We start from the raw sequence: 27,858 nt of genomic DNA, 5'->3' as shown, positions 1-27,858 counted from the left end.
ATAAGGAAGCCCATACAGTTCCATGGTATATAAAGAAGCTGTGGTAGTTGGGGGCAATACATTGTTGCAGACAATTGGAGCATAAATTGAGGAGATCTCAGTATGAGATTTTTGACTATCATAGCTGATGTGATAATGGTACTGTCTTGTGGAAAGACAATTGCTAATTTTATAGACTACTCTATGGGAGTGATGGTGGCAAAGAACTTCTCATCATTGCATCCAGACATCTGCTTGTTGCAGATATGCCTCAGTGGTCTGCCATGCAGCTAATGCTGATCAATTACAAAATTAAAATTTATGTGATATTTGGGTTTAATTGTATTTTGCTGACTGTTTTGTAAGCTGTCATGAACAAGTAGACTAGAACTTTAAAAAATAATCCATAGTCACTGACTTACCGGTGGCTGCTTTGTAGCTGCTGAGTTTAGGGGCTCCCTAGTGAGGAACAAGGCCACATGGCTGCCATGGTAGCCTGCAGCTGGATCACTGTAGTTGTGTGCCTTCAGGCATCTAGGGCAGTCTGTTCAGCTGCTAGCCAGTCACTGGCTCTTCTGTACCCCTGACTGATTAGCTGGGGGTGGGCTGGGCTTAGAATTTAAGCTGCTTAGCCCATACCCCTAGCTTACTTAAAACCCTGCTTACTTAAAAGAATTGGCCTCTTGTCCCTTCAGATATTCCCTCTCAAAAATATTTGTGTTTTATATTCATATGTTATTTTCTGTCACATCTTTGTGGTTGTCTAGGCACTGGGCATGATCTGTTTTGGGGGAGTCTGCACCTATGTGCCTGCCTCCCTGAGGAGGGAACCCCTCTTGGGGGTCAAGCCATTTAGTAGCATGCCCAGCGGTGGTTGCCTGGTTCTACTCCCAGGTGGCTTGTGACTTTGTGAGACCACCTTCTTGTCTCTCCTGGCTTTTCCCAGAATGTAGTCTGGTATATGGATCATCGACTGACATTTAGGTCACTTGATTCTTGGATCTTGCCCTTTGCTTTTCCAAATGCTCTAAATGCTACAATCAATAAAGCTGTGACTTGTTTTGCTCCAACTGTTGTCTCTGGGGGGTTCTTGATGTAATTTCCTCCTTCCTTGCTTGGAACTCACAGTGCTTTTAAGAATGCAATCCTACAGTTTATTTTGCCTTTGTTAATGCCCAAGTTATATGTTTATTTAGGATTACAATTCCAAAATTAAAAGGACTGTAGACAAAAGGGCTGCCATCAGTTTTGCACTTACTGGCTCTTAGATTTTTTGAGCTATTTCCTTACTTTCTAGTTTCTAGAGCCCAATTTAGCACCAGTAATCTGTTTTTTCTGTTAGAATCTTATGCTCAGTTGCATGCATACAATGGGCTCCTGAGTACAAGGATCTGTGAATTGGTGCATTCATCCAGCATCGGCATAGTAGAATGTATCTTATGCTTCCTGCTTCAGGGGTTTCTCCTTCCATGGAGGTTTGCATGCCATGTATGTATACCCCTTGTGATCTCAAGTGGCTCTACATACAATTAGAGAAGTACTGGTCATTCTTGCAAAGAATGCAAATTATTGTAATGAGGAGTGTGCAGAATTAGTTTGCATCTTCTGGGGACACTTTAAATTCAATTGTGCTTGTTCAATCTCAGTAAGTTATCAGTCTTGGTATAACTAGCTTCTGAAGAGTTTCAAGAGTTCCCTAAATCACTAGCTATCTACAGTCATACTTTTAGGGGAAAGGAGTGAAGTTTATATTCATGTTTGACTTTTCCAGCTACTTCAGGGTTCTCCAGAGCTGATTGAGCCTAACTTTTTCACAGCAGATTGCCACTTACTGCTTCACTCCTCAGGTGGAAACATATTTGTCCCAGATGACAGATCAGGTAAGTTCAGCAAAAAAACCCGTGGCTTTTGATTGGCGTATGCTGTTGACATTTGAAAAGTCCAGTAAAGACAAAGTACTGTATATTATTACTATTGTCACAATGTAGCAACAGCAGTGTAATGAGCCCTGAGACAGCACTGTTCATCCATTTATGCTCCTATGGGATGGAAACAGAGAATCATAGCTGCCCCTTAAATCTGTCCCATGTGGTGATTCTAACTACCTGGTGAGATGGCATTTGTGTATGTTAACCATGGTTGAACCAAGTGCTCCCATAATGATAATTACAAATTGGTGGGGAGGGGTTTACCTTATACTAGATTGATGGGAGAAAAATGTGAAGAATGTTCTAGAATTTATCCACTTTGTTTTTCTGTCTCTATTGTAAAGTGTTTTAGGAGTATGATGTTAAGCTAATCAAACAATATCAGCATCAAACTGAGATTGAAGAAGGAGTAACAAGCTTAAATAGGGTGCAGGGAGGCTTATTTAATGAGATGAAGCTCACTTTGGAGAGAAAAGAAGGTTACTCAGATATTTTAGCAGAGCAAAAAACGACAGAGAAATAGACAAGAAAAGCCAAGAAACTTAGACCGTTTATGCACTGGGAACTTCACTGCCCCAGCTCTCATGCAGGAGTACAAATCGGGGGCGGATGAGGTGCACCGGGCCAAATGCTCTCCTGTGTGGGTGCAGGAAGAGGTGGGGCAACCTGCCATAGCTAAAACTCTAGTCTGCAGCCTGGCATGAAACCTCGGTGCAAAAACAGTCTTAGAGAGTTGCTACACTTGTGAGGGTAATAAAAGATGATATATAGGCAAGAGCATTTAGTGGGAAATATAGAGTAAGCTCTTAGCAATATAAAGCCTTAACAAATAGGATTACAGAATCTCCTCAAAAAACAGAGATGTTATTTTAACAACAGCATTCAGAATTATTAGATGAGAAGGACTAGCAAGGAGGAGGTTAATTCTTATATTATGTACCCACTTAAACTGATATATAAATAATCTTAATAGAACTGGTATTGAAGAGACCATATATTTTGTGGATTTCGATACTATGTCATTCGAAATACTGTTTTAATAGAGAAGATTTTCTTATTTACTTACTACATTTTTATCAACTCGGTTCATGTCCCGCATTTGTATATATTAAAATAAAAACCAGTCACATTCTTTCTGACTTTTGACTTCTCTGAGAGCTGGCATGTGATCCCAAGCCCAGACTTCTCTTCCACCTTCTGACCAGGGCACACGGAGTTCTTTTTTTTCTACACAGAGCACATAAGGCTCTGGCAAGCTGCAAGGTCACTTTGTCCAGTCTTTATATAGAAGAAGAACAGTTGGTTCTTATATGCCGCTTTTCCCTACCCGAAGGAGGCTCAAAGCGGCTTACAAAACAAACCTCCCAGCTCACCCACCCCAGGGATGGGCCCGGCTGAGGGAACGAGGTCTGTGGCACCTAGAAGAGCGAAAGCAATTATGCTAGGATTGGTCAGTGGAAAAAGGAAACCAGGCCAACAGAGGTCACAATGGACACCGGCCAGAATATAGCATGGCTGAGGGAGGCAGTGAGGGATCAGAGATCATGGCAGCAGCTGTGAAGAAGAAGAAGAAGAAGAGTTGGTGCTTATATGCCGCTTTTCCCTACCCGAAGGAGGCTCAAAGCGGCTTACAGTCGCCTTCCCTTTCCTCTCCCCACAACAGACACCCTGTGGGGTGGGTGAGGCTGAGAGAGCCCTGATATCACTGCCCGATCAGAACAGTTTTATCAGTGCCGTGGTGAGCCCAAGGTCACCCAGCTGGTTGCATGTGGGGGAGCACAGAATCGAACCTGGCATGCCAGATTAGAAGTCCACACTCCTAACCACTACACCAAACTGGCTCTCTCTATATAGGTAAAGGTAAAGGTATCCCCTGTGCAAGCATCTGACCCTTGGGGTGACACCCTCTAGCGTTTTCTTGGCAGACTCAGTACAGGGTGGTTTGCCATTCCCTTCCCTTACCCCCTAGCAAGCTGGGTATTCATTTTACCAACCTTGGAAGGATGGAAGGCTGAGTCAACCTTGAGCCGGCTGCTGGGATTGAACTCCCAGCTTCATGGTCAGAGCTTCAGACAGCATGTCGGCTGCCTTACCACCCTGTGCCACAAGAGGCTTCTATCCGCCTCTCCCAACAAACTTGACTCGAGGCGGCTTACAACAAGACAAAACAGAATACAATATAACAATACAATTCCAGTAAAATACCATCCAAGTTAAAATCCCAATAGTCACAACCATGCTAACAATCCCACAGATGGCGGAATCAACATCCTTAAGAATTGAAAAGTTGAGCTATAAAACAATATAAAATTTTAACAATTATTTATTAAAGTGCAACAATATTAGGTTAAAAACAAAGTAAAAACTATATAAAAATTATACACATCTAACTGCACATGAACAGACCAAACACGTTTCAACCCTACTGGGTCTTCCTCAGTGGTTAGTAATATTAATTAATGCACCCTTATCAAAAACCAGTAGTGAAGTATAGCTGGGTGGTCAAGGGATATCTGTTAGATGTAGCCCCAATGAATACTGATATAGTATTTCTTTTTAGAACCCCACCTTCTAAGAAAAATCAGCTAGAGTGATTTGGTTTGTGAAACAGGGATGTTTAGTTATCCAGCATTATCCTGATATAAATTACCCTTATATAATTTACTCATAGGGCTTCCTGGTGCTTTTGATCTGGATGAAGGAATAACATATGAACAAATGCAGGTCAGATGTTAACATTGTTCTCACCAGTTTTGTTAATGCATGTAAGTTCCTTTTGATTAGCTACTGAAACTTGACATCCTTTCTTTTTCTAGACTATAATTGAAGAGGTTCTGGAAGAATGCGGGTATTACAATTTCACCTCAAACAGGTAAATCTGAGTTTCATGTCAGAAGGCTAAATGATGGCATGCTCATTAAATCCAACTTTATATTCTGCTTTGTAACGATGGCTTTCTATTTCTGTTCTAATTTAATGCATGGTTTTTATGATAAGTAGGCATGTGCTGAATAAAAGTGATGTTGCGTGTTTCTGCCAATAGTTTTGATAGCCACAGCTGCTGCATTCTAATGGAACAGTACATCCTTAGCAGCAATTTATGCTCAAGATATATTCCCTCCTCCAGCAGAAGCACTTCTAAAATGAAAGGCACCTCCATCATATTTATGTTGATTGCCTGGGTTTGTTACAGAAGGCCCTTGGAAAACAAACATGAATGGGGGAGGGGGGATATGACAGAACTGAGAACTACTCTAGCTGAGAACTAGTCTAGTTTTGAATGTCAGGCATGACTATAAAGAGATCTAGCATAAGAAAGCGAGGTTGTGTGTGTGTAAAATTTATAAATAGTTGAGAAGAAGCCTTCAGTCTTATGGGGGAGACGCCCAACAACCTATATATCATTCATTGGCTGTTCTCCCTGTCTCCCCCCCTTGTATGTCCTTGATTCAGTCTTTCCTCTAAGATGACTGGACATTTATAGGAGAGATAGGATATGCTCTATTTGATTGGTCTAAGTGAAATTCTACTCTGGTGATTAAAAGAAGATATAAAGGACAGGCATCCAAGTTACCATTTCATACAAAAATCAAACATTTGCCCCAATCAGATTTACACATTTGTGTAAAGCACTAACAGCAGACTTTCATGTCTGCTGGACAAAGGACAAAGCATCTCATAAGTACCACCTTCCTTGGGTTTCCATAGAGTTTCGTGTTGCTTATTATTCTTATCATCCTATGGGCTTTGGGTTGTTTACACATTTGGAACTAGAATTCTCGCCTGCCAGTTCCAAATGTGTAAACAACCCAAAGCCCATAGGATGACATTTTTCCAATTTTCACCAGTCCTCCCTGCCCCCCATCTCTGCTAGTATCACCATCATCACTATCTGTTTGATAGCATAAAGATCAAGTCTTATTCTGTGCCTGGAATTGCTACAGAATTTCTCATTCCATAAAACACCACTTTTAAATCTTTTTAGGCATCCGTACTATCCATGGGGGACAAGAAATTATCCGTCCAGAAGATGAGCATCTGAAATTTTGACTAGAGTGGCATATTTTCTAATGAGATCTTAACTGGCTTGACTTCAGGTTTTTATTATCTCATTGCCAAAGGGATGTACTCTGCTTAAAGCAAAGGAGGGGGGAGCATTGAGAAATGTGAGGTAAGTTTCAAAGAGTCCTCCAAGCAGTGCCACTGCATTATGCAACTTCAGCAGGAGTTCTTTGCCCTTTGTCTGGCAGGAGGATACTGAGTGTGCAAAACTCTTCCTGGTTCATACATTAAGCATACAAGCCAGTACTCCCCAAGGAACTGTTGCTGTTTTATATAATGGTGACATGGATCGTTAAATACTCAGGATTGCTGGAAATATATTTTTTGGTTTATAGATTTGCTTCTATCAGAGGTTTTATCTTTTATAATAAGAATGTTTATCTTTTATAAAGAAGAAAATTGGAGGGTCCCAAAGGGAAAGCAGTGCCTTTGCTATATCAGAATTAAAAATCGCCAGGAACTCATTTGAAGAACAGGCTATTCAAATTTAGTTACCTTAGTTATATGGCGTCCTTTGGGATATTTTGGGTTTCTATTGCAGGTATGGGGTATTAGACAGTATTTACAACTTGCACAGCATCTAAGAATAATCGTTAAATGTCAGAACTGAAATTTAGAACATGTATAGAATCTGTAAACGGATGAATGGTGAAGTGTCTGTATGTATACATGAAACTTCTGATGTGTACATATGTATGCAGAGTTATATGTGTACACTCCCAGCTACAGAAGGGAATAAATATCTACATATAACTGTTTGTAGCACTTAATGCACTTTGGAAAAATATAAACGTGTCTGGACAATACAAAAACAGAAATGTATAGTCTCTTGATTTATTGCCGCTATGACTTTTTCCCTCTGTAGCCATCTGTTCAGAAATATCAGCTCCAATGAGTATAAATATATATAGGGTTCTTTACCATATCCTTTATAGAGAATCCTAACGAATTTGATAGAATAGTTCCAGATTCAATTGTTTTTTTAATATGCTTACCTTGCTGGTTGCTTATGGTTGCTTATGGTTGCTTATGTAGTTTTGAGTCCAACCCATATGAGTTTTTGGACACGTAAAGGGGACGGGCTGGAAAGTATATACACAAACACTGTTTCTGCAGTGTGAATACAACTAAAATACCAGACAGCTCATTAGTACCGCAGAGTTTAATTTCACAATAAACTGTGCAGATTACTTCAGGCAGAAACGAAGATTGCTGAGCAAATAGGAAATATTCACACTTTAAGGACCTAGCATGACTCATTGCTGTCTGTCTCAACTGCATGAACCATTTGAAATCTAGAACCATTTGAAATCTAGACAGTAGCACTGCCAGGGTGCCAAGTCAGACATCTTTATTGGCAAACTACTTTAGAACTTCATATTTTATGAAGGAACCCAAGGTATACTATTGTTCAGTGGTGTTATCTGCATTTAAAATCTGAATGGAAGAAGCCATCCTCAAATGCTGTGGGGGCAGCTGCCAGGAACAACAATTGGCCAGGTCTCCAGATTGATATTTAATGTGTTCGCTTCTCCCTTTTATATTTATTGACCATGGCCTACACCTGTGGATCTGAGCACCTGCCTAAAATATGAGACAGTTTATAGATAGCAGACAGTTGAGCTAAAGAACAATGATCAGGGCACTTCCTATGGGAACAAAAAACATACTGGTGGATGTTCTTGTACACAGGGCTTCCTGTTGCATACCTGCCTCTGTGTGAATACACATTCCTTGAGGAAAATTCCTTCAACTCCGGTGAAACTGACAGAGAAATGGCTTTGATTCATTCTGTCTTATATTACATGGTTTGTTCTTTCATCTCTGTGTAAGCTATGTGACATACCATGAGTTCCACAAAACTCTGCTTTGTCCTCCTGCTTTATACCTCAGGGACATTAGGAACCTTTATGTGTAAATAATTTTAATTCCCATTTACTTTGCCACTCAAATCCATAGACTAAAGGTTTGTATAATGATTTGTGCTTTGAAAGTACCATCTGTAATGCCTCGTGAAATAGGAACCATTTCCAAGTGTGATTACACATTTTAAAATTGCAAATAATAAAGTACACTGATTGCTCTTAAAAAACACAACAGGAGTGTGTAATTATGCTGACAACCTTCACAACTCAGCCTTTATCATCTTGGGAATTTCAGAGCAATCATGGCGCCTTACTATTTTTAGAACAGTAGACACCACAATCACAGGAGAGAAGGCAAATTTACATTTGTAATGGCTTTGATTTCAAGTATTATCTGGTGAAGGAAGGAGTGACTGACAAGGGGGCTGCCTGAGCCATAAACTATTCCTGATATTTTGCCCACAGACTCTGTTGCTTCATAGTTACAGTCAGGCATGTCCTATTTACTTCTGTATGCAGTTGCCTTTATAATTCTTACAGCTGATAGGGAGCAGACAAAATGACCTCTTTATATCCTTTGTCCCTCTAGAAATAATGATTGTCTTTGTCCATCTTGTTTTTAAATGTTATTCATTTTTGTTTAGTTCCCCTTTGCATTAATTTGTTTTCCCCCTTCTCTTTTGATTCCATGACTATATAATTAAATTGTAACATAGTCTTCAAGGATAGTTTTCAAGGTGAAGCTTTCACCTAAGGGTGAAATAGGAAATTTCAGACAGATAGAAAAACATATATGTTATATTGTCTTGTTCTCTATGCTGGCTTACTCTCACCAGAAAATGCAATCCATTTTCTCCAAGTGATAAGAAGTTCTGGGATAGTGATTACCTGGCTTGGTTGAGGAGATCCTACAGATCTGCTACCCTTGTATCCTCTTGGATGATTCTCTGCTTCTCTTTCTGCCCCTTCCAGCATCCAAACTGTGTTTGTCTTTTATGCTAAAAGTCATCTGCAAACTCACCTCATTCAGTCCTCATAGACACTTAAGAAATCCATTTCTTGAGTACCATTTCCTGGTACTCAGACCTCTTAGAGGCAATGATCAGAAGTCATATAAATACTGCCCTTTCTCTTTGTGATATAGTAGATAAAGTGCCTGACTAGGATCAGGGAGACCCAATTTCAGATTCCTGGTGCAGGGTTGAGGGGGGTGGGAATGGGTAATAATGAGCCAATTGCAGTCTCTTTGCCTAACCTACTTCCTGGGTTGGTGTGAGGATAAAATGGAGGCAGGGACATTGATGTTGAAAGCTCTTTGGGGCTCCCAATTAAGAAAAAAGCAGGGTCTAAATAACTAATTCATTAAAAAAAACTCCTAATTGTCATGTAGGATAGACTGAGCTACACTAATCAGAGTGTACTTTCAAGCTGAACCTGCATTCACCATAATGTGTGGACAGGATAAGAGTCTGTAGCAGCTGTAGAGCTAGACTTGAGACCAAGAGTACCTAAGAGACAATATTTTGGGGATATGAGGTTTCAGATACAAAGCAGCTACGACACATTTCATTACTCAGGTAGCAGTCATGACTCCTTTCTGTCACTGTGGCAACTAGAAAAACTGTCACCATAATAGAAGAGATTTTTAAAATTATTATAACAAACCAGAGCATTAATATGATATACCTTACATTTTGTTTCTGCCCCAAGAAGCTGACACTATAAATGTCAGCACGAGGACTTCCGGTTAGGTGTGGCGTGGCAGCGGTCATTTTCTTTGCTGAGAGTTTTGAGACAATTCTTTTAACTTAAGATTCTTTTCAAGAAATGCTGCTGGACTCAAATGTTTTATCTTTATCTTAACTGCATAGTGTGGAATTTCTAAAGTAAAGTAAAGAGATAAAGTAAGAGCACAAAACGCCTCCAAATGGGAGCCAAAAAGAGATGGCATTCCTCTTCAGAGGAGGAAATGATTAATGGGGGGAACAGCTCAAAATGGATTTTTATTTTGAATAACAATGTTCCTGAAACCGTTTCAAGCATTAGCATCCTTCCAGTTTCAAACAGGTTTCCTATATTAAGTTCTGAATAGGAAACGGGATATGATTGTGAGTCGGTGAAGAGCAGGAAGGCCGAAGATTTCCTCAGAGCAAACTGCTACAGCTGAAACACCTCCTGAGAGTTGGATGACAACTTATATGGGGGAAAATATGTGTGGACTGGACTTATTAGCAGGACAAACTTCACTAATTTCTGATACCATCACAATTCTTTATATGAAGATCAACAAAATAAACATCAGTTTGGAAAAAGTAAAATCCTCCTTCAATGCCCTTAACAAGAAAATTCTTCCATTCCCTCTCACAGAGTTTAGAGCAGAACTGGAAAAGGCTGGAAATAGTGTTATTGCCTAATAACATCCCAAGCCCAACAAATGAACCAGAAACCATGGGAAGTCACTCCTCTGTCCCCAATTATCTCTCAGTGCTGCCCAACCAAAGGATTAATAAAACCTTCTTCCTAAAAAGATTGCTATACTTTGTGGCAAATTAAGAATAAACACTGGAAGATGGGACCACAGGAATAAGGTGATTCATTCCCTCTACCTGATTTTAGGCAACAATAGGTTAGGGCTGGATATTACAGATCTTTTATGGATGTTGAGCAATAACATTCTTAAAAGGGCAGACATCTCATTTGTTTTGGATAACCCTTAATTTTGAGCAAGAGGAGTAAATTGAGGGATTTTTACATTTTCTCCATGAGACTCTTTGAAGACAGTTTACGTCTCTCCCTGTGTAAGCTGATTTAAGGTCACATCTGAAGGCTACTGATAAAGAGCAGCCAAAAGGTAGAAGAGGGTTTTACAAATAAAATGCCCTGGTCAAAGAGCGCCCCCAGTTTGAAAGGGTCCATATCCACTGCTCTTAAACAAGATCAAATGAGACAGAAATGTACCTATACTTGGCTCGGGAAACAAATGCCTTAACTCTCTTCAACCTCTCTGCAGGAGAACTAAACCAACCATTGTCTACGGAACTAGACATGAGCATGTCAGCTCAAAGTTTTGTTTCCCTTCATCCCATGTCTGACTTGTTTCATTTTTATGCCTCCCCTGGAGTCGAATTGTTCCAAAATGGATGAAAGCTTGGAAGAGGCAAATCCTGTTGCTATTGCATCCAGTTTGAGTCTGGTCAAGGAAGTTTCCCAAGAAGTGGTACAGTGGTCCTGTTTTTCGTTGTCTGCAGCAAGGAAAGGAAAGATCACTCCAGGTGGGATCATTGGGTGCAGACTTTGAATTGGATTCCCATATAATCCAAAGTGTTTATACTACCAACTGTCCCCATGGGGAAATGACTCTTTTGTAAATCAGGCCAAGGAATTCAAGGATCCCTCACCACTGTCTCCCTAGCTCACCCTGGTTTCTCTATTCTCTCCTGGAATATAGTGGGTTGGAACAGGAAAACTGGGGATGTTGATTTTCAGAAATTTGACTTAATTTGCTTACAAGAAATATGGGCAATTAATGAACCCTTTTTATTGGGCTATACAATTTACCACCTCCCAGCCCTCAAATCCGGTTCCTATGGCCGGTTTTATAAAAGAACTTTAAGAGATGCTTCTAAGTCCTTTTTTATCTCTGGATCTCAAGCAGATAGAGAGTTTTTTTAATATTATTGAATATTAATATCAATCATTAGTCAAACATTTTCCAAAAGCAGCAGGACTCACTTCAAACTACTCTAAATTTTGCTGATGGACATTTTTTTCTGGAGAACTATAGCGAAAACCTAACAATTCCAGCTCATGCCCTATTCCTACCCATAAATGGGTTGCTCATTTTTCAGGGATCTTTAAGTCATCCATCTCAGAGGTATCTCTGGATGATATAGTACAGCCTACTGATTTACCTCAGTGACCTCTAGTGGAAGTAGATACAGTTTTTGAGTTGATCAAAACACTGAAACTCCTCGAAGCCCCTGGTCCCAATGGAATTCCAGCAGAGATTCCAATACAAAATACTGAATGGTGGGCTCTTTTACTAACAGGCCTATTCTCACAGATTAATTGCTCAGGCTGGTTGCCACACTTGGTCAAATGCCATCATACTGCTGTTATATAAAAAAGGCAACGTTGATCACTGGGTAATTACCGCCCAATAAGTCTGCTTTCAGTTCTAGGAAAGACTTATGTGAAATATCTGGCCTTAAAATTAACATACTGGGTTTCTAATAATAACATTCTTGGCCCTGAGCAGGTTGGGTTAAAAAATAAATAAATTCCACTTTGGACCATTGCACTGTGTTGTCCTTTATAAGTGTAAAATACACAAATTGTAAAGGTGGCTAATTGTGGCATTTATCAATTTAAAAATCGTGTTTGATTCCATCTCAAGAGAAAATCTGTGGGAAAAAATCAATTTACTCTAAATTGACCCCCATTTATTATTTCTAATAAGGAAAGTGCACACAGACAACACCTGCCAAATAAAATTTTTGGCAAATGGTAATTTAACAGAGAAAATTCCTATTAATAAGGGGGTAAAACAAGTTAACCCCCCCCCCATCTGTTTAACCTTTACCTCCATGATTTCCCTGCTTTTATACTAAAAATCAGTGGGCACCCTCCAGTTCTTGGGAAAAGACTGACTCAAGTGTTACTTTATGCTGATGACACTGTATTAATTTCTAGGTCCTGTGTCAGTCTGCTATGCTATCTATGTGGATTTCTTGATTATTGTAATAATATCCATCTAGTAATAAATTTCAGGACATCAAAAATAATGTTTTTTGCTAAAAACCCATGTTAGGTATCTCTGGATTGCTGGGGGTGAATCTATCAAACAAATAAATCAGTTCCAATATCTTGGGTTAAATCTTTACTATAACAACAAATGGGTTACCCATAGAAAGAAAACAATAAAATCCATCAAAGGGCCCCTGACTCTTCTATCTAATTTCTACCACCAAAAAGGAAATAAAAATATTCCAGCTGCCCTAAAAGTATATAACAGAAATTCATTCCTAAATTGCTTTATGGAGTCCCAGTCTGGATAGAGGCCTTTAATGACGAATTGGAGTCAGTGCATTCTACCTTTTTAAGATCTCTGCTAGAGGCTCCCAGAAGTGTATCTAACCACTGAACTTATCACTGAACTGGGTCAGCAGCAATTGGAGACCAAGGCTTGGTTGCAGGTCATTAAGTACTGGCTAAAAATCCATTTCTCAGCCTCTCCAGGAAGCTTACTTACAGATAAGCTCAGTGACCCATTCATCTCAAGCTGGTACAATCAAATCATTTCTAAGATTAAAAACATGTATCTTGGCTTTCGGATCAAGAGGAAAAATATATTTATAAAAGGATTGCACATAGATTTGAGAATTTGGAATTCCAGCTTCTAAATTCAGTTCCTTATAGCCCCTGTTCCCCTAGATTTTGGGGTATTCCTGTATCCTACAAAGTTCTCCCCCCTATATTCCTTGGGCTCTTTTCAGGCAAGGAAGGCCTTGCTTCTGGCAAGACTAAATGTTTTTTCCCTCAAATATGACTCGTGGTAGGTTTCATCAAATTCCAACACTGGAGAGACTTTGCCTGCATGGTTGTTGTGTCTCTGATACTGTTCCTCACATTATTTTGGCCTATACGGTCCTCTCCAGTCCGCATGCTCCAATTCATGACCATACAGCCAAACTAGATCTGTTTTGCAGAAATGAACTACCAGTCATCAAAGTCCTGCTCAGTGCGAAGAACCATGCCCCATTGTCCAAGGTTGCAGATGTACTTTGTGCAATGTTTAGGTTTAATTCTCTGTGCTTGTCAAAATCTTAGGTTATTGTCCGGGCGGCCCTGGAAGGGGTGAGCTAGAGGAAAGTTTGTTGAAGGAAAGAGGGGCCCAGGAAAACATCTCAATGGACACAAAGGAAGGAACGTTGGCTCTGCTCAAAGAAGAGAAAGAGACCACAGGAAAGGCAGTGGGAAGGAGTCACTGGAAGGTTGAAGCCGCAGGGAAACCTGAGGGTCGGGGAAACACCCAGGACGGGAGCTTCAAACTGAGTGGGAGTTGGCCGAGCTTCCTCACCGGCAAACCTGTGGGTGATCTTGCAGGAGGCCCACCCGGATTGTAGGGGAATGGGGGAAAAGGAGAGGTAGGCTACCAGAGAGGCTGAGGGGAGTGACAGCAACAGGAAAGGAAGAGGAACGAAGGAATACTTACCCGTTGCTGACGACACTTCAGAAGAATAAACCAGAAGCAGGAGAGTATTCTCAGCTAGCCCGTGAAAGGGGTGGTGAGTGGGAGAGTTACAAAACAAACCTTGCAGCTCACCCACCCCAGGGATGGGCCTGGCTGAGGGAACGAGGTCCGCGGCACCTAGAAAAGAGAAAAACCTGCTCTATGTGGGCGCTGAAGCATCTAGAATCAGGAATGGCGGGGCAGGAAAGGAGAGCGAGAGGGTTAAATAGATGGGGGTGAAGTCACTAGGGGAAATATAAGGAAGGACGGGGAAAGGGATGGGGAGACTGTTGGTGAAGGAAAATGCTGTGTATGCTGTGGAGAAGAACCCATTAAAGGAACTTAAAACTTGCCATCGGTCTCCGTGTTTTCAAGCAGTAAAAAGAAAGACAGCCATCAGGTGTCACGACTGAGAAAGGCCTACCCCCAGGAGGGGCACAAGGGCACCTCACAGTTATGAATTCGGCTTCCTGTGTACACTTTGTATGTTTACTCAAGTTGTGGGAGGTAATATTTTAATTGATTCCTGGCACTTTAAAAATGTTTCTTCAGAATATTTTAGTACCTATTAGATAAGCATATCTGCTTAAAAAGAGGAAGAATAGACTTTCAAATGATTTTGTTGGAAAAAGGGAAATAATTTGCCAATAGTATATTTCCAAATGACAAACCAGGAATTGATTTTGAATACAGAAGACAGCAACTGCCTCAGGATTTTGTTCTTCCAAACAAAGAACATGAATGTGGGGAATTTTCCAATTCAGTTCTCCCATTGACTTTTGTAGACAAAAGTGAATTAGATATGGTGTGTTTTCTGTTTTCAGCTATTGGATGTCATTCTCAAAACAAGGGAAGCCATATGTATCATGCACATGGGATGCACAGACCTCAGAGGCGATGGAAACAATGCATGCAGGATGAGGCTACCTACTGTACAACTACCTTGAAATGTGTATTGTTGTTCCAGAAAATCCAGGCAAGTTCAGGCTAACCTGGCTGGACATCCTCAAAGAAAAGCTCTGATGGTGCTTCTTACTCATGCCTAGGGATGGACACAAACTCGGAAATGTGGTTTGTTTTAGTGAGCCATGAGCCATCATAAACTTGTAGGTGTCAAATGAGCTGGTTTCATTTGTGAGATTTGTGATGCAGTAGAATACCCCCCTCCTCCGGCGTGCTAAAGACACAAATCTTGCAAGAGACCTACATCTGACTGTAGTTCTGCCCTCTTAGTCAAAATTGGACTGAATTTTCAGGGTTTGAGTTATGGCCCCCCAAAGAGGGTGAACCGAGGAAAGTACTTTTCTGAGAAATAACTGTTGTTTAGGTGGCTCCAGAGCATATAGAACAGACCCCATGCAACCTAGAGAAATCACACTCACAGAGGACCATCCCTTGATGTTCCTCTACATGCTCTCCAAGTTAGGTGCAGATAGGCCTTAGGTGGTCCAAGTTGTGCCCCCCCTCCAAAGAAGGACTCTGAGAAAGTACTTTTCAGGGAAGTCTCTAGTGTAGGTTCAAAAGAGTGGACCCTAGAAGCTACACACACCAAATGCACAGGGTACCTCGCTGTCCGGGCAGGGGCGAAGAGGTGGCGGGAAGGGAGGGAAACCCACCCATTTGGAACTGCAAGGTAAGGTGGCCAGTTCAAACTGACCAATGTGCTGATAGTTGTGAGGGGAGTAGTTCAGCCTTCCAGAGTTCAGTTCTGGTGAAGTCAGAGGGGTTCACTACATCTCCAACCAAAGTCAGTAATTAATATGATAGAAAATTTAAAAAACACATTTTTTATATGTATAAAATCAGAAAGTTCCTACTGATGAAGGCAAAGAGTATTTCTGCCTGGCTGAACTAAATGAAGTAAATGGTCTAGCAAGTCCCTCCCCAAATGATACCACCTTCCTCCTGTGACTTTCAAGCATTAATTAATAATTTGCCACTTTGTTTCTGATTTGAAAGAGATTAAACTGAGACTCAAGGTTTACCAGTTTTTTATGGAAAGGTTCCATTATTCTGACAACGTTTCAAGGATTGAATTACAAATGAGTTTTATTAGTGTCAAGGACTAACCAATATTAATAGGCAACTACCGTAATATGATCCTAATTGGCAAAATCAGGTTTTGCAAGTGACAGCCTGTAAATTTTGGTCAATGTATTGAGAACAAAATTTCATTAACAGAACATGATTTGAGCATTTTATAAATGGGTTCCGGCAAACAATATGTCTGCCAAACTGGATAAAGAGATGCTAAAGTAATTTGTGTACGCACTATGCAACCCAAAGAAGATTTTTGCTGAAGGGCAAGGACTTCCCATATTAAAACAGTTTGTTATTAAAGGCTTGCAAACTTATTGCAAGCCTTTAATAATAATGAGAGCTTCCGCCATGTTGGGATTGTTTTTAAAGTCTTTTAATGGGTATTTTAATGGGGATAGGACTATTGTGACCCGCCAAGAGCCTACGAGGAGTGGCGGGAAATAAATCTAAATAATAATAATAATAATAGTAATAATAATGTTATTTACAACTTTTTAATAAGTGTGTCATTCATTCATTCATTCATTCATATTTATATACCGCCCTCCCCGAAGGCTCAGGGTGGTTTACATATAACAGTAACTAAAACTATACATGGAATCATACATATAATGATTATAACATTCATATTATTAACTGGTATAATCTGGTAACAGTATAACATAATAGTATAACAGTATAACATAAGCAATAGTAGTTCAAACAAGTCCAGGAGTGTTAGTGGGCTTCGGGGGGCGGGGCAGGGGCCCTGCAGATGTTGGCTTGGTTTGGCCTGGCCTCAGCCGAACGCCTGGTGGAAGAGCTCCCTTTTGCAGGCTCTGCGGAACTGTTTTACTTCCGTCAGGGCCCTGATCTCCTCTGGGAGCTCATTCCACCAGGTGGGAAGCTTGTTCCACCATAATGGTGATGATGGATAATTAATAGAAATAGAATATATGTGACCATGGAAAAGATTTCATAAGCACGACAGGATGAGGCCATCCAAGGAGGGAGAAAATTCTACCTTGGATCAATTGCTGTCGATTATTGTAATAAAGAAGTGAAATCAAGAACACAAAACCCTGAAAAACATGATGGCAAGACAGCATCTACATCTGTGCTCACTGTGGTAGACAAGAAAATATTTCCCTATCTCTTTAGGGATATTTGCAGAGGGGGAATGGGTGAAGTGATCGTGGGTCTGATGAGATTTGGGTTTAGTTTCCCACTCAACCATGAACCTTACTTGACAACCCTGGAGCCGTCATTCTTTCTCATCCCAAACTACCTCATTGAGAAGGGAGAATCTCTGGAAGAAGGACTGGACAAGAATATTTCTATGTTGTTGCGGTTTCTAGCCATAGTTACTGATTAATACACTTTTTTCATTTCTAACAGAAGGAACTATTAACGATGAACATAAGAGACTGCAGTTATGACTGCACGCTTGCCAGATTGTGGCCATTAGTCAACAGATATTCACCAGATGAATGATGCCAAGCCCGCTCTCATCATCTGGGTTTCTCAGGTCTATCCTTAGTTGGCCTGGATAAAATAGAATCAAATATGTCATAGCTTCATCTGAAGTCACCTCAGTTGGTCTCAGTGTGTTCTTTAAGAGAATCACTACTCAGATGCACGATTTCAATGGACATTGCAGAGAAAGCAGTTCGGATCTACCCCAACTATAATCCTATTCTTTGTTAAAGAAACATTAACCTGGCCAGAAACATTCTTTTTGGTCCCCAGAGACCCACAACCAAGTCATCAGAATAAAGCATTTTGCATAAATACTTCCTGGCACATTTGAGAGAATCATTAGATCTGGAAGTGCCTGCATGTTCTGATATGCCTATGGCACTGTGGGTTCTCCACTTCAGTCCAGCAGAAGGAAAAGTTATAGATACATAAAAACAAGGAGGAGCACAGCAAGTAGTCCCCCACCCACTTCCCTGTCCAAGGCAACCACAACACCTGCAGTTCTCTTCACCCAAACCTGCTCCACTTGGAGAGCTGGATGTCCACATGCTGTGGACAAACAGGTAAAGGTGTAGTACTCATAGCCTTCTTGTCAATTTTACAGAGCCATTTATCTATCTGCTGATGGAAACCTAATACTGGGCTAGATGAAAACAAGTGACGACCAAAGCCACTTGCTGAGAACAAGACAGGTGAGGGGTGGAATTTCAAGGTTTGACACCATCAGTGCTCAGATACCATCATGGGTGGGGGGTGGCTGTAACCTATGACTCTATGGCTTAATGTGGCTGAGTGAAGTTATGATCTGTTGGGATGTGGAGTGTCAAAACAGCCAGTGTGTGACAGGAATGACAGGCAGAGATTTGTTTGGGGCAAAAGGATTTCTTAAAGCTGCTTTACAGAAAAGCAAATGATACAGATGAATGGGTCTGAGTAACCCAAGAGCAAACCACATGGAAAATTATGCCAGTGCATTAAAACAATGGTGTAGAATGTTCCTATGTATGTTTATTGCCTGATGTTGGATGTGCCTTTTCCTAATAAAGGATTCCATAAACTCTAGAGCACAAATCAACCTGTCAGTTATTAGTTATACAAATTATTTTATTTATTTATTTATTTGTTTGTTTGTTTGCTTGTTTGTTTGATTTCTATACCACCCTTCCTTATGGCTCAGGGCGGTTTACATACTTCATCATAGGGGGATACATGGAATGAGTCAACATACAATATAGTCAATATACAATAATAACAATGAGCATTCATCCTGGATTTTTGTTGATCTCTTGCTCTGTAATTTTACTTAGTGAGGCTCTTCAATGATCAAAGATTGCTGACCACTGTACCATAATATGCTGTGCTCTGAATTCCTCTTGTCTGCTTTCCATGGAGCCCAAGGCAGCTCAGGCAATCCCTCAAAGCAATTTGGGTAGTCTCTCAAAGCAATGTTTACCTACTATTACTTCACACAACTCTTCATATTTGTTCATGAGAAAGCATTTGACTCCAGGAATGAATCTGCACAGAGATTTTATTCTAACCCAGGTCGATTCAGTCCCTGCCATTTACACTGAATGCAATTTCCATTTTTATTTTGGGCCATTTAAATTTTTCATCTGGAACAAGCATGATTGATCCAGAGTGACCCTACATTTCCCCCACAATATCCTAGAGTGGATATAACCTTTGATATTTGAAAAGGTGCAGCTCTCTACTTTTCCCAAACTAACTTGCTGCCGAGCCTCCAATGTTGTAAAAAAGCCCTGATTGGCCAGGGCGTCAGTTCAAAGGCTTCCTCAATCCCAGGTTGCAAGGCTTCCCTTAAAGGGGAAGCCCTAACTTCTCTCAGCAGAAGCTCCAGAAGCCCTAACTTCTCTCGGTAGAGATTTGCTTCTTGGTCCCCCCCGCCCTTCTACTGTCTCCAGTCCTCTCGACCACCACCACCCTTGTTCAAGAAAAGAAAGAGGCTCCTGCTGTGCTTCCCTCCCCCCTTCTGAGCTTCCCTAATCAAGTGCAAAACACTTTTCTGTTTCAACAGGGGGGGGAGTTCAAATCAATCTGAATTCAGCAGGATCCACAATGGAATATACAAAGTAAGTGCCGAATCAACCCAGCTGTCACTTGTTCGTACTAAGTAAACATCGGCTCTCGAAAGCAGAGCCTTTATAGGTGTTGCCCTAAAGCTGTCCGTTGACCTACAAGTCTTTGTCTTTTCTTGCATTCTGTCAGGCCTACAAAACCTTTCTTTTTCATCAAAGCATCAGGATTCTTCCTCAGCATGACTTTTCTGACTGGCTGATACTTGTTAAAGCTTTTAAAAGTTTGCCCATTGATTTTATATTGTTGTGTTTATATGAATATGAAGTTGTAAGTAGCTTTGAACATTTGCCAGAAAAGCAGAGTATAAATATTTAAAAGAAACCATCTTACATAATTCAGTGCAGGAAAGTATGATGATGTAGCTTAAATGACTTTTGAAAGGGGTTAAATGAATTTATGGAGAATCAGTAGTCAACCATTGTTATTTATGTTAGTTTGTTTGTTGTGGTACTTGACCAGCACTCAAAAAAATACAATTAGCATAGGTTAAAACTTACAAGAAAATAAAATTCTAGAAACCATAAGTGACATCAGAATTAAAATTTTAGATTAAACTATGTAAGATATGTTAGAAACTTAGGACTTGCGTTAAATGGAACCTCTATTGTCTGACATATAACTCTTAATTTCAAATATTTAGGACTAAAATGAGATAGTTATCAGCTCTAGTTGTCTAGAGCAGGGGTAGTCAACCTGTGGTCCTCCAGATGTTTGTGGATTACAATTCTCATGAGCCCCTGCCAACGGTTGTTGGCAGGGGCTCATGGGAATTGTAGTCTGTGAACATCTGGAGGACCACAGGTTGACTACCCCTGCTCTAGAAGCATCGGTTTGTTTGCAGTTAGAAAAAAATCAGATCTCTGTCCAAATTCAGATCCTTTTAAATTATATTTCAATTGCCATTCCCACACACACACAGTAATTTCCTAATCAGGTGGGGTCCTGAACTTTTACCATTTTTTCCAACTGGCAGAAAGTGAACTCTCAAAACCAATTTTGTGTACCTTTATTTTATTTGGGTCTCCGAAAAAGACATGTAGTACGCATTCCGCCAAAATGCATGTAGCAAAATGCATGTAGCTGATTGATTGATTTGTTTACAATGCATGCATGATGACATTTAATTATTTCTCATTTTGTCAAATGATAGACTACTGGTGGATTGTACTTGCACTCTGAGATGCACACAGCTATGTTGGCATTCTGTACACAGTGCTGAAATAAATGAGGCAGTTGTTTTTGTAGACAGTCGAGTTCTATGTGTGCACTGGAGGCCCAGTTCCTAATGCAAACTCCTGAACTGAGACATATTATCAGTCGAACAAATTGAGAGCCCAGTGGCACACTTAAAACCAACAAAGTTTTATTCGAGGTATGAGCTTTCGTGTGCATGCATGCAATGTCATGGAATGAAAGCAATCAGTTCAAATTTAAGAGTGTGAGAATAAATTAACATACAGCATAATGAGAATTGGAGTGCTCAGTTTCTCCCAGTTTTGTTGCCTGCATTGTCTATGACCTGGTTATATATTACAAATCATAGCTACCTCTTGGAAGCTGACAGGGATTTTACTCCATAAATCTGAAAAAGGTAGCCATGTCCTTCCCAGGTGGCTTATTGTGAGTCTAGCCACTATCACAGATTAAATTTGCAAGGGGGCTTCAGAACCATTCCTTGGCTTGCTTGATTACACGTTTGCTTTCTATAATTACTGCAGACTGTAATAATAACTATGTAAATCATCTCCATCTTCAAATGGGACTGGTCAGGTGGGGAGGGGGCACAAACCTTTATGTTGGGGTTCTGTTCATAAGAGCAAGTATGTGCAGGAAGAATTCACTGTGTTGATTTAGAACAGTGGTCCCCAACCTTTTTATTACCGGGGACCACTCAACGCCGGGGACCACTCACTGGGGACCACTCAACGCCTTTTACTGAGGCCCGGTGGAGGGGGGTAGTTTACTCCTCTACTCTCAACCACTGCCCTAACGCTCTTTGATTGCTATGGTAATGTTTAAACATCCCTTCAAAAGAAGATACAGACACGCCACAACAATGAACATAAGGAACATTTTATTTTCATGGAAATTTTAACTCATGACAATGACAAATCAATGGGAACCCTGAGCTTGTTTCTCTGCAATGAGATAGTCCCATCTGGGAGTGATGGGAGACAATGACACCCAAAGTGTGTTGTAAAGGGCCGGGGGGATGAAGTAAAGGGCCGGGGCGGGGGGAGAAGGCGTCCTTCGGGGCCCACCTCCAATTAGCCGAAGGACCACATGTGGTCCACGGCCCACAGGTTGGGGATCGCTAATTTAGAAGACAGACAGACAGACAGATATATCAGATTATTCTCTCTGATTTACACTGGCATATGGCCTCAAGAAGCCAATGACTTGTGAGGTTCCAGAGCTTGCAGTCAGCGCACAGCTGCAAACTTAAAAACATATCTTCTTAACCTGCATGGATTTCAAATCAGAAAGCAGTCTACTTCGCCAGCCGAATATCTCTGCCATATACAGCGTGTGGCATTCCTTGGTATGCGCATACCCGTGTGTGTATGCGCACATGTCCATGAATGTTTCAGGAGTGGAGCCTGAGAGATCAACTAGATCTGTACCATATGAAACAGATTTCCAAGCTTTGAAATGCATCTGCAGTTGATTACTTGAGTCACTTTAAATGCTTTACATGCATGAATAAAGAAGGGGGATATTCTATCCTTCAAGAGAGGCAAGTGCAATCTATGTCCAATCCAAAATACTTGGCACAAGAACTGCATGAGCTGAAGAACTGCATGAAATGGGAGTGCAAGGCCAAATAAATCCATAATTTACCTCTGAAGGAGAAAGTAGTCAGGTACCACTTCTATTTGATCTGGACTCTACGATCACCTGACGCCAAGATAGGCCCATCTCCCACAGACCAACCAACCCACTAAAACTAATATATTGGGTCAGATGTTTCCACCCAACACTGTTCAACACAGTAAATGTCCATAGCACTCAAGCAAAGTCTCAGCCTTTTGACAGTTTAAGACACCTTGTAGAATGCCATTTGCTGGTAGCCCCAAATGCACTTTTATGAAACACTGCAGTGAATGCCTTCTCTGTGTTCTCCTAGTCCCGCCACAAGATGATTGTGAAGCTGAATACTGGCATCCCTGCTGCAATGGAGACTCACTGGGCATGTCAGTTCTGCAACAGCCAGTGCACCTAAACTAACTTTGACAACTTCACAAGTTGACTGTGGTTAATGGTCTACAATTATGGCTTCTTGCTCTAGGCACTGACAAGCAACAGTCCTGGAAAAAAACAAACAAACTGCAGCGCAGGTGTAACTAAAGCCCAAGGGGGTGAAGCCTGGCTAAATTAGCATCCTATCATGAAAATCACTTTCTGACGTGGCTCAATCCTGCAGAATGTGAACATGTAGCAGTAGGCTTACTACATGAACTAGTTATTCTGAAAGCTATTGAAGAATTTAATAGAAGAAGACTTGGGAAGTGGATCTTTTTGGATAAATTGGATGAAGGTTCTGTTGATTCTTTCTCTCACCTGCCCTCTGGTCTGGATCCCTATCTGACCCTGTCTGCTGTGATTATTAGAGTGCTCTATGACCCACCCCAAAAAGCAGCCAAAATCTCCAGTCAAGCACACATGGCTAACAGGAAATCCAAAATGGTCCATCTGAATTCATTATACTAAATATCCAGCTGGAAAAATTGCTTGAAATTTTGGGCTTCTAATGATCCAACTGTCACTTGCCTAGACAAATTATATTCGACCTTCCATCTATTGTGGTTTCTCTTGATTTATTCATTGCTCCCAAGCTGTAGACATTAATTTAGAAACATGGATAGTAGATGAAAAATTAGGTAGGAGCCAACAAATACATCTTTCCAGAGAAAATTGGCATTTTTACTGTTAACAGTATTTTGGGGGAAAGCCGGAGACTTCAGAAGACGAGTCTCGTGGGGAAGACCAAGGGTCCGTCCTGATTTTTCCAGCACCAGCCAGCAGATACTTTGTGGAGCTCACAAGAAGGTGTGATAAACACAAAATAATAAGTCCTGGCTGCTTCACACATTGGAAAAAAAATCTGTGGTAAATATGTAAAAAATATAAAATACCAGTTGAACTGGAATTGATCACTGAGACAAGCGTGTGTTCAGAAAGAGATACACCATACCACCCACACACCAGAGACACAGTATTGGTTATCAAGAATATCCTGACATCTTAGTAGTGGCTCACCTTGGTCTTTTCCCAGTTCTGCTAACCAGGATGATGTTAACTGGAAAAGCTAAATTGCATTTGCCCCGGAGATGTCACTGGGTCACTTTAGGAGATTGGTCATGGAGTTCACCACTTCCTGGTCATACCATTGACCTGATTCAGTTTATGACTAAAGGAAGAGGAGATTAGACCTTTTGACACACTTTTCCCAACATGAAATCGTCTTGAAGAGCCACTATTTGCCCACTGGGTATTCCTTGTGTCCTTTATATTATGTTTCCATAGTGGGACACACAAGATCCCAAATCTTTTCAAGTTGGGAACATAGTGTAGAGGAAGGTCTAAACCCCTTTTCCTTGTTCACCTTAGTCCTGAATCATGCCCAAGGGTGCCTGAAAAATGTGAAATCTGAGAATTACAGATTCCTGTTGTGGAATAAAAATGGCACTGCTGGTTTGGTGGTAAATTTATGATGAATGCAGTCTTCCGCCATATCAATAGAGATATCATATCAACATCGCAAGATGTCATAGTCCCACTGTATACTGCATTGGTCTGACCCCACCTGAAGTACTGTGTGCAATTCTGGAGGCCTCGCTTCAAGAAGGATGTGGACAAGTCGGGGCGGAGACATGGCACTTGGATAGCTCGAATACTTTGAGCTCCTGTTCCACTGAGGGTCAATCGCTGCTGTGATTGACAGAATCAGGTTTTGGGTACGCAAACCCACCTACCATCTTCTCAGGAATTCCTTGTGAATCTCTGGGGCCTCTCTGTTCCGCAGGGAAATTAATATTCCCTGGAACGCAAGCTCAGTGTGCACAGGGTCCAGCAAGCGCCGTTTGCCATTTTAAAACTTTTGTCTTTTCTTACAACTCTGCAATCTAGGGTTCATAGGAGAGTGACGAGAATGACCTGGGGCATGGAGATCAAGCCCTATGAGGAAAGAATGAGGGATTTGGGAATGTTCAGCCTGGAGAAGAAGAGATTGAGGGGACATTTAAGTATTTGAAAGGTTGTCAGAAGAGTGCAGGGAGCAGCTCCAGTTGGCAGCAGAGGATAGGACCTATAGTGATGGCTTCAAACTATGTGTAGAACAATACCAGCTAGATATCAGGAAAAAAAAATTCAGAGTAGTTCCATAGTAGAATAGGCCACCTAAGGAGGTGGTGAGTTCTTCCGCACTGGCGGTCTTTAAGCTGCAGCTGGACAAATACTTATCATAGATGCTTTAGAATGATCCTTCCCTGAGCAGGGGTTGCTGGCCTGTATGGCCCCTTCCAACTCTATGATTTTATTATTTTTAGTGCAATGAAGGCAAATCAGGTTAATTCAATGATAGGAAGACTTAAACAGTGAAAAAATATAGGCAAATAAATATGACTGCTTTCACGTGACAAGCTTACCCGCTAGACCTCGAGCAACCATGAAGAAATGAGCAGGGATGGGCACAAACTGGCTGATGAGTGAAAGTTTGTCATGAATTTTGGACAGTCTGTGGTCTGTGAAGCAACGTCTGTGAACTGAAGAACCACAACAAAATTTCACAAGTTTTGATGCAGTTTAAACCTGATTTCTGCTTTTCATGAAAAACAGCTGTCCAGTTTAAATGGCTGAGTTACTCATAGAGAAAATATTGGACATTTGATATAGGGGATATCAGGTAGGGTGGAACATCCTTGTTGTTTTGAATAGGAATAATATGGTGTTAATTTTATATTTATTATTATTGCACAGGAGTTTGCCACAGAGGAAGGGTTTCTCACAAAAACAGGGCAAAAACCTAGGACCTTGTTTTAACAAGCTGTGGGGGCAGCCTGATATCATGGCTCAGCAGCTTAAAGGGGCTTTCTCAAAAGCCCCTTTAAACAGCTATGTGATCAGGCTGCCTGTACAGCTCAGTTGTGGAGTTTCCAACAGCTGAACTGTGGGATCAGCATGCTTCTATTACTCAGCTGTTTAGAGCCCAATACTGAGCTGCATGAGCAGGCTGCCCCCATGACTCAGCTGTTTGGGACATGAACTCAGTTTGGCTCATACGTGAGCCAACTCAGTTCATGGGATTCATGGTTTTGTTTTTGGTTCACTTACAAACTGAACTGCATTTTTATGGTTTATGTCCCTCCCTAGAGATGAGCTCAAAAAACAGAATTTAGATAGAATCTTTAGAACTGCATCTTTTAATCACATACTTTTTTTCTTAATACCTCATTATGTTGTCTTTTGTTAGGCTTGCCACCAGATCTGAAGATCATCTGTCTTTTAGTCAGTTAGCTATTTAATAATTCTACATATTTATACATCACCAAATCCACAACAACTCTAGACACACTGGAAGAATATTAGATTTGCCATTTTGGCTGACAAATCACATTCCTGATGTACCGAGAGAATCTATAAATTACATTTTTCCCTTAGGACATCCCCTGATCAGGCTGAAATATATGTTCACTGTCATAACTACTGTTGGGAAAACTCCCTGTCTCACCTCAAAACAACCAAATTAGACACATGTGAGTATGCGGGTGATTCCTGAAGGGAAAGATGCCAAGTTGTTGACAACTGGTCCGGCTCCTCACACAGCTCCCTTTCAATACCACTTCCTTCTAGGAAGGCTTAATGTGTTTTTCTGTCTCAGTTCTGAAACAGTACTGAGAAGGGGAACATTAACTGAGAATGATTCACTGGTTTGTTTTTCAGGCATGCCTTGAATGGACAGTCACACAGTGAACCTTTGGGTCTGTTTATACTAAATCATCCAATTCCTCCAGGAGAAATATCTAAATTAACCTTGGCAAAACCGTTCATTTGACTAAAATGGGTAGCTGTAGGAAATGCCACATGGCCAAGCAGGAATGGGTATGCATTTTTCTCAGTCTTGCTGAGGGAAGAGCTAATCTAATAAAATGGAATAATGGAATAAAGAGTCAGCACAATGTTTCTTCTGAATGGGTGTGGGTGTTAATAGGATTACGACAGCACAATTTCCATCCCTTTTAATCTCAATGCCCCCTGAAGCTGAATTTCAAGTGTGATTTAGGCACTTACAGAAACTGGGCAGTCAAGGCTACAGTGAACATGCTGAGCCCTCACGTACGTTTGCTCCCAGTCTGCCAACCCTGCTGTCTGTGTTCCCACTCGTGGAGGTGAGACAGATAGCAGCAACCAGAGACAGGTACTTTTTTGGCGGTGGCACCTTGATAGTGAGTGACACCTTGGTGACACCTTGGGGATGTCAACTTCAGGTGGAGCCTGGCAATTACAGCTCTTCTTCAAGCGACAGAAATCAGTTCCATGGGAGGAAATGGATGCTTTGAAGCATTGCGTTGTAAAAAATGCCATGCTATAACCATAGAGTTTTTGCTAATTCCTGAACTACGCTTTGCCCCTTCCAGTTTTGTTTTGATGATGCAACCTGATTCATGATTTTAAATTTAATGTCCTCTTGCTCCTCTAAAACAGGGGTAGTCAACCTGTGGTCCTCCAGATGTTCATGCACTATAATTCCCATGAGCCCCTGCCAGCAAATTGTAGTCCATGAACTGGAGGACCACAGGTTGACTATCCCTGCTCTAAAAGATTCTGGGCCCCTGGGGGGAGTTCCAGAGATGAAACAGTCTTGTTCCCAAACCTTCCCCCACAAGACAGCTCAGGCAGCTCCTCCTCCTGCTGCTGAACCTCAGCAACAACAGCTGGAGGAGGGGCTCCCTGAGCAGCTAGACTCCCCAGCAGCAGCAGCCTCGATACAAATGACCCTTCCGGCCTAACCTACCCCTGCAGTTTTTGTTTTCTTTCTTCTTTTTTATTTTGAGGGTATTGTTTTTTAGTTTTTTGAGAACTAGTGACTTCCTATGCTGAAATCTGAAATAATGAAATCGGAGAATGGTTTAATAAACTATCCTTGAGATGGAATAGCAATTTTTTTAAAAAAGTCTAAGGCTGATTATTAAAG

General features: G+C 41.1%; 1 protein-coding gene across 8 annotated transcripts in view; it reads left to right on the top strand.

Annotated features, from left to right (window-relative positions):
- The window catches only part of NEK10 (NIMA related kinase 10), a 94,579-nt gene extending 87,792 nt beyond the window's left edge, over positions 1-6,787 (top strand). For 4 of the 8 annotated variants that reach the window (XM_077302899.1, XM_077302902.1, XM_077302898.1 and 1 more), the window contains 4 exons: positions 1,743-1,859; positions 4,579-4,631; positions 4,724-4,779; positions 5,893-6,787. In XM_077302899.1, coding sequence (XP_077159014.1) covers positions 1,743-1,859; positions 4,579-4,631; positions 4,724-4,779; positions 5,893-5,941 — 275 coding nt within the window. In that variant the 3' untranslated portion in view covers positions 5,942-6,787. The remainder of the gene's footprint in view (positions 1-1,742; positions 1,860-4,578; positions 4,632-4,723; positions 4,780-5,892) is intronic. The other 4 variants (XM_077302905.1, XM_077302901.1, XM_077302900.1 and 1 more) reach the window with 2 other exon arrangements.
- Positions 6,788-27,858: the final 21,071 nt, after the last annotated feature.

Source organism: Paroedura picta, chromosome 11 (genome assembly GCF_049243985.1).
Source record: "Paroedura picta isolate Pp20150507F chromosome 11, Ppicta_v3.0, whole genome shotgun sequence".
Taxonomy (NCBI): Eukaryota; Metazoa; Chordata; class Lepidosauria; order Squamata; family Gekkonidae; genus Paroedura; species Paroedura picta.
Note: the sequence above shows the minus strand (reverse complement) of the source record. Positions and strands in the feature narration are given on the sequence as shown.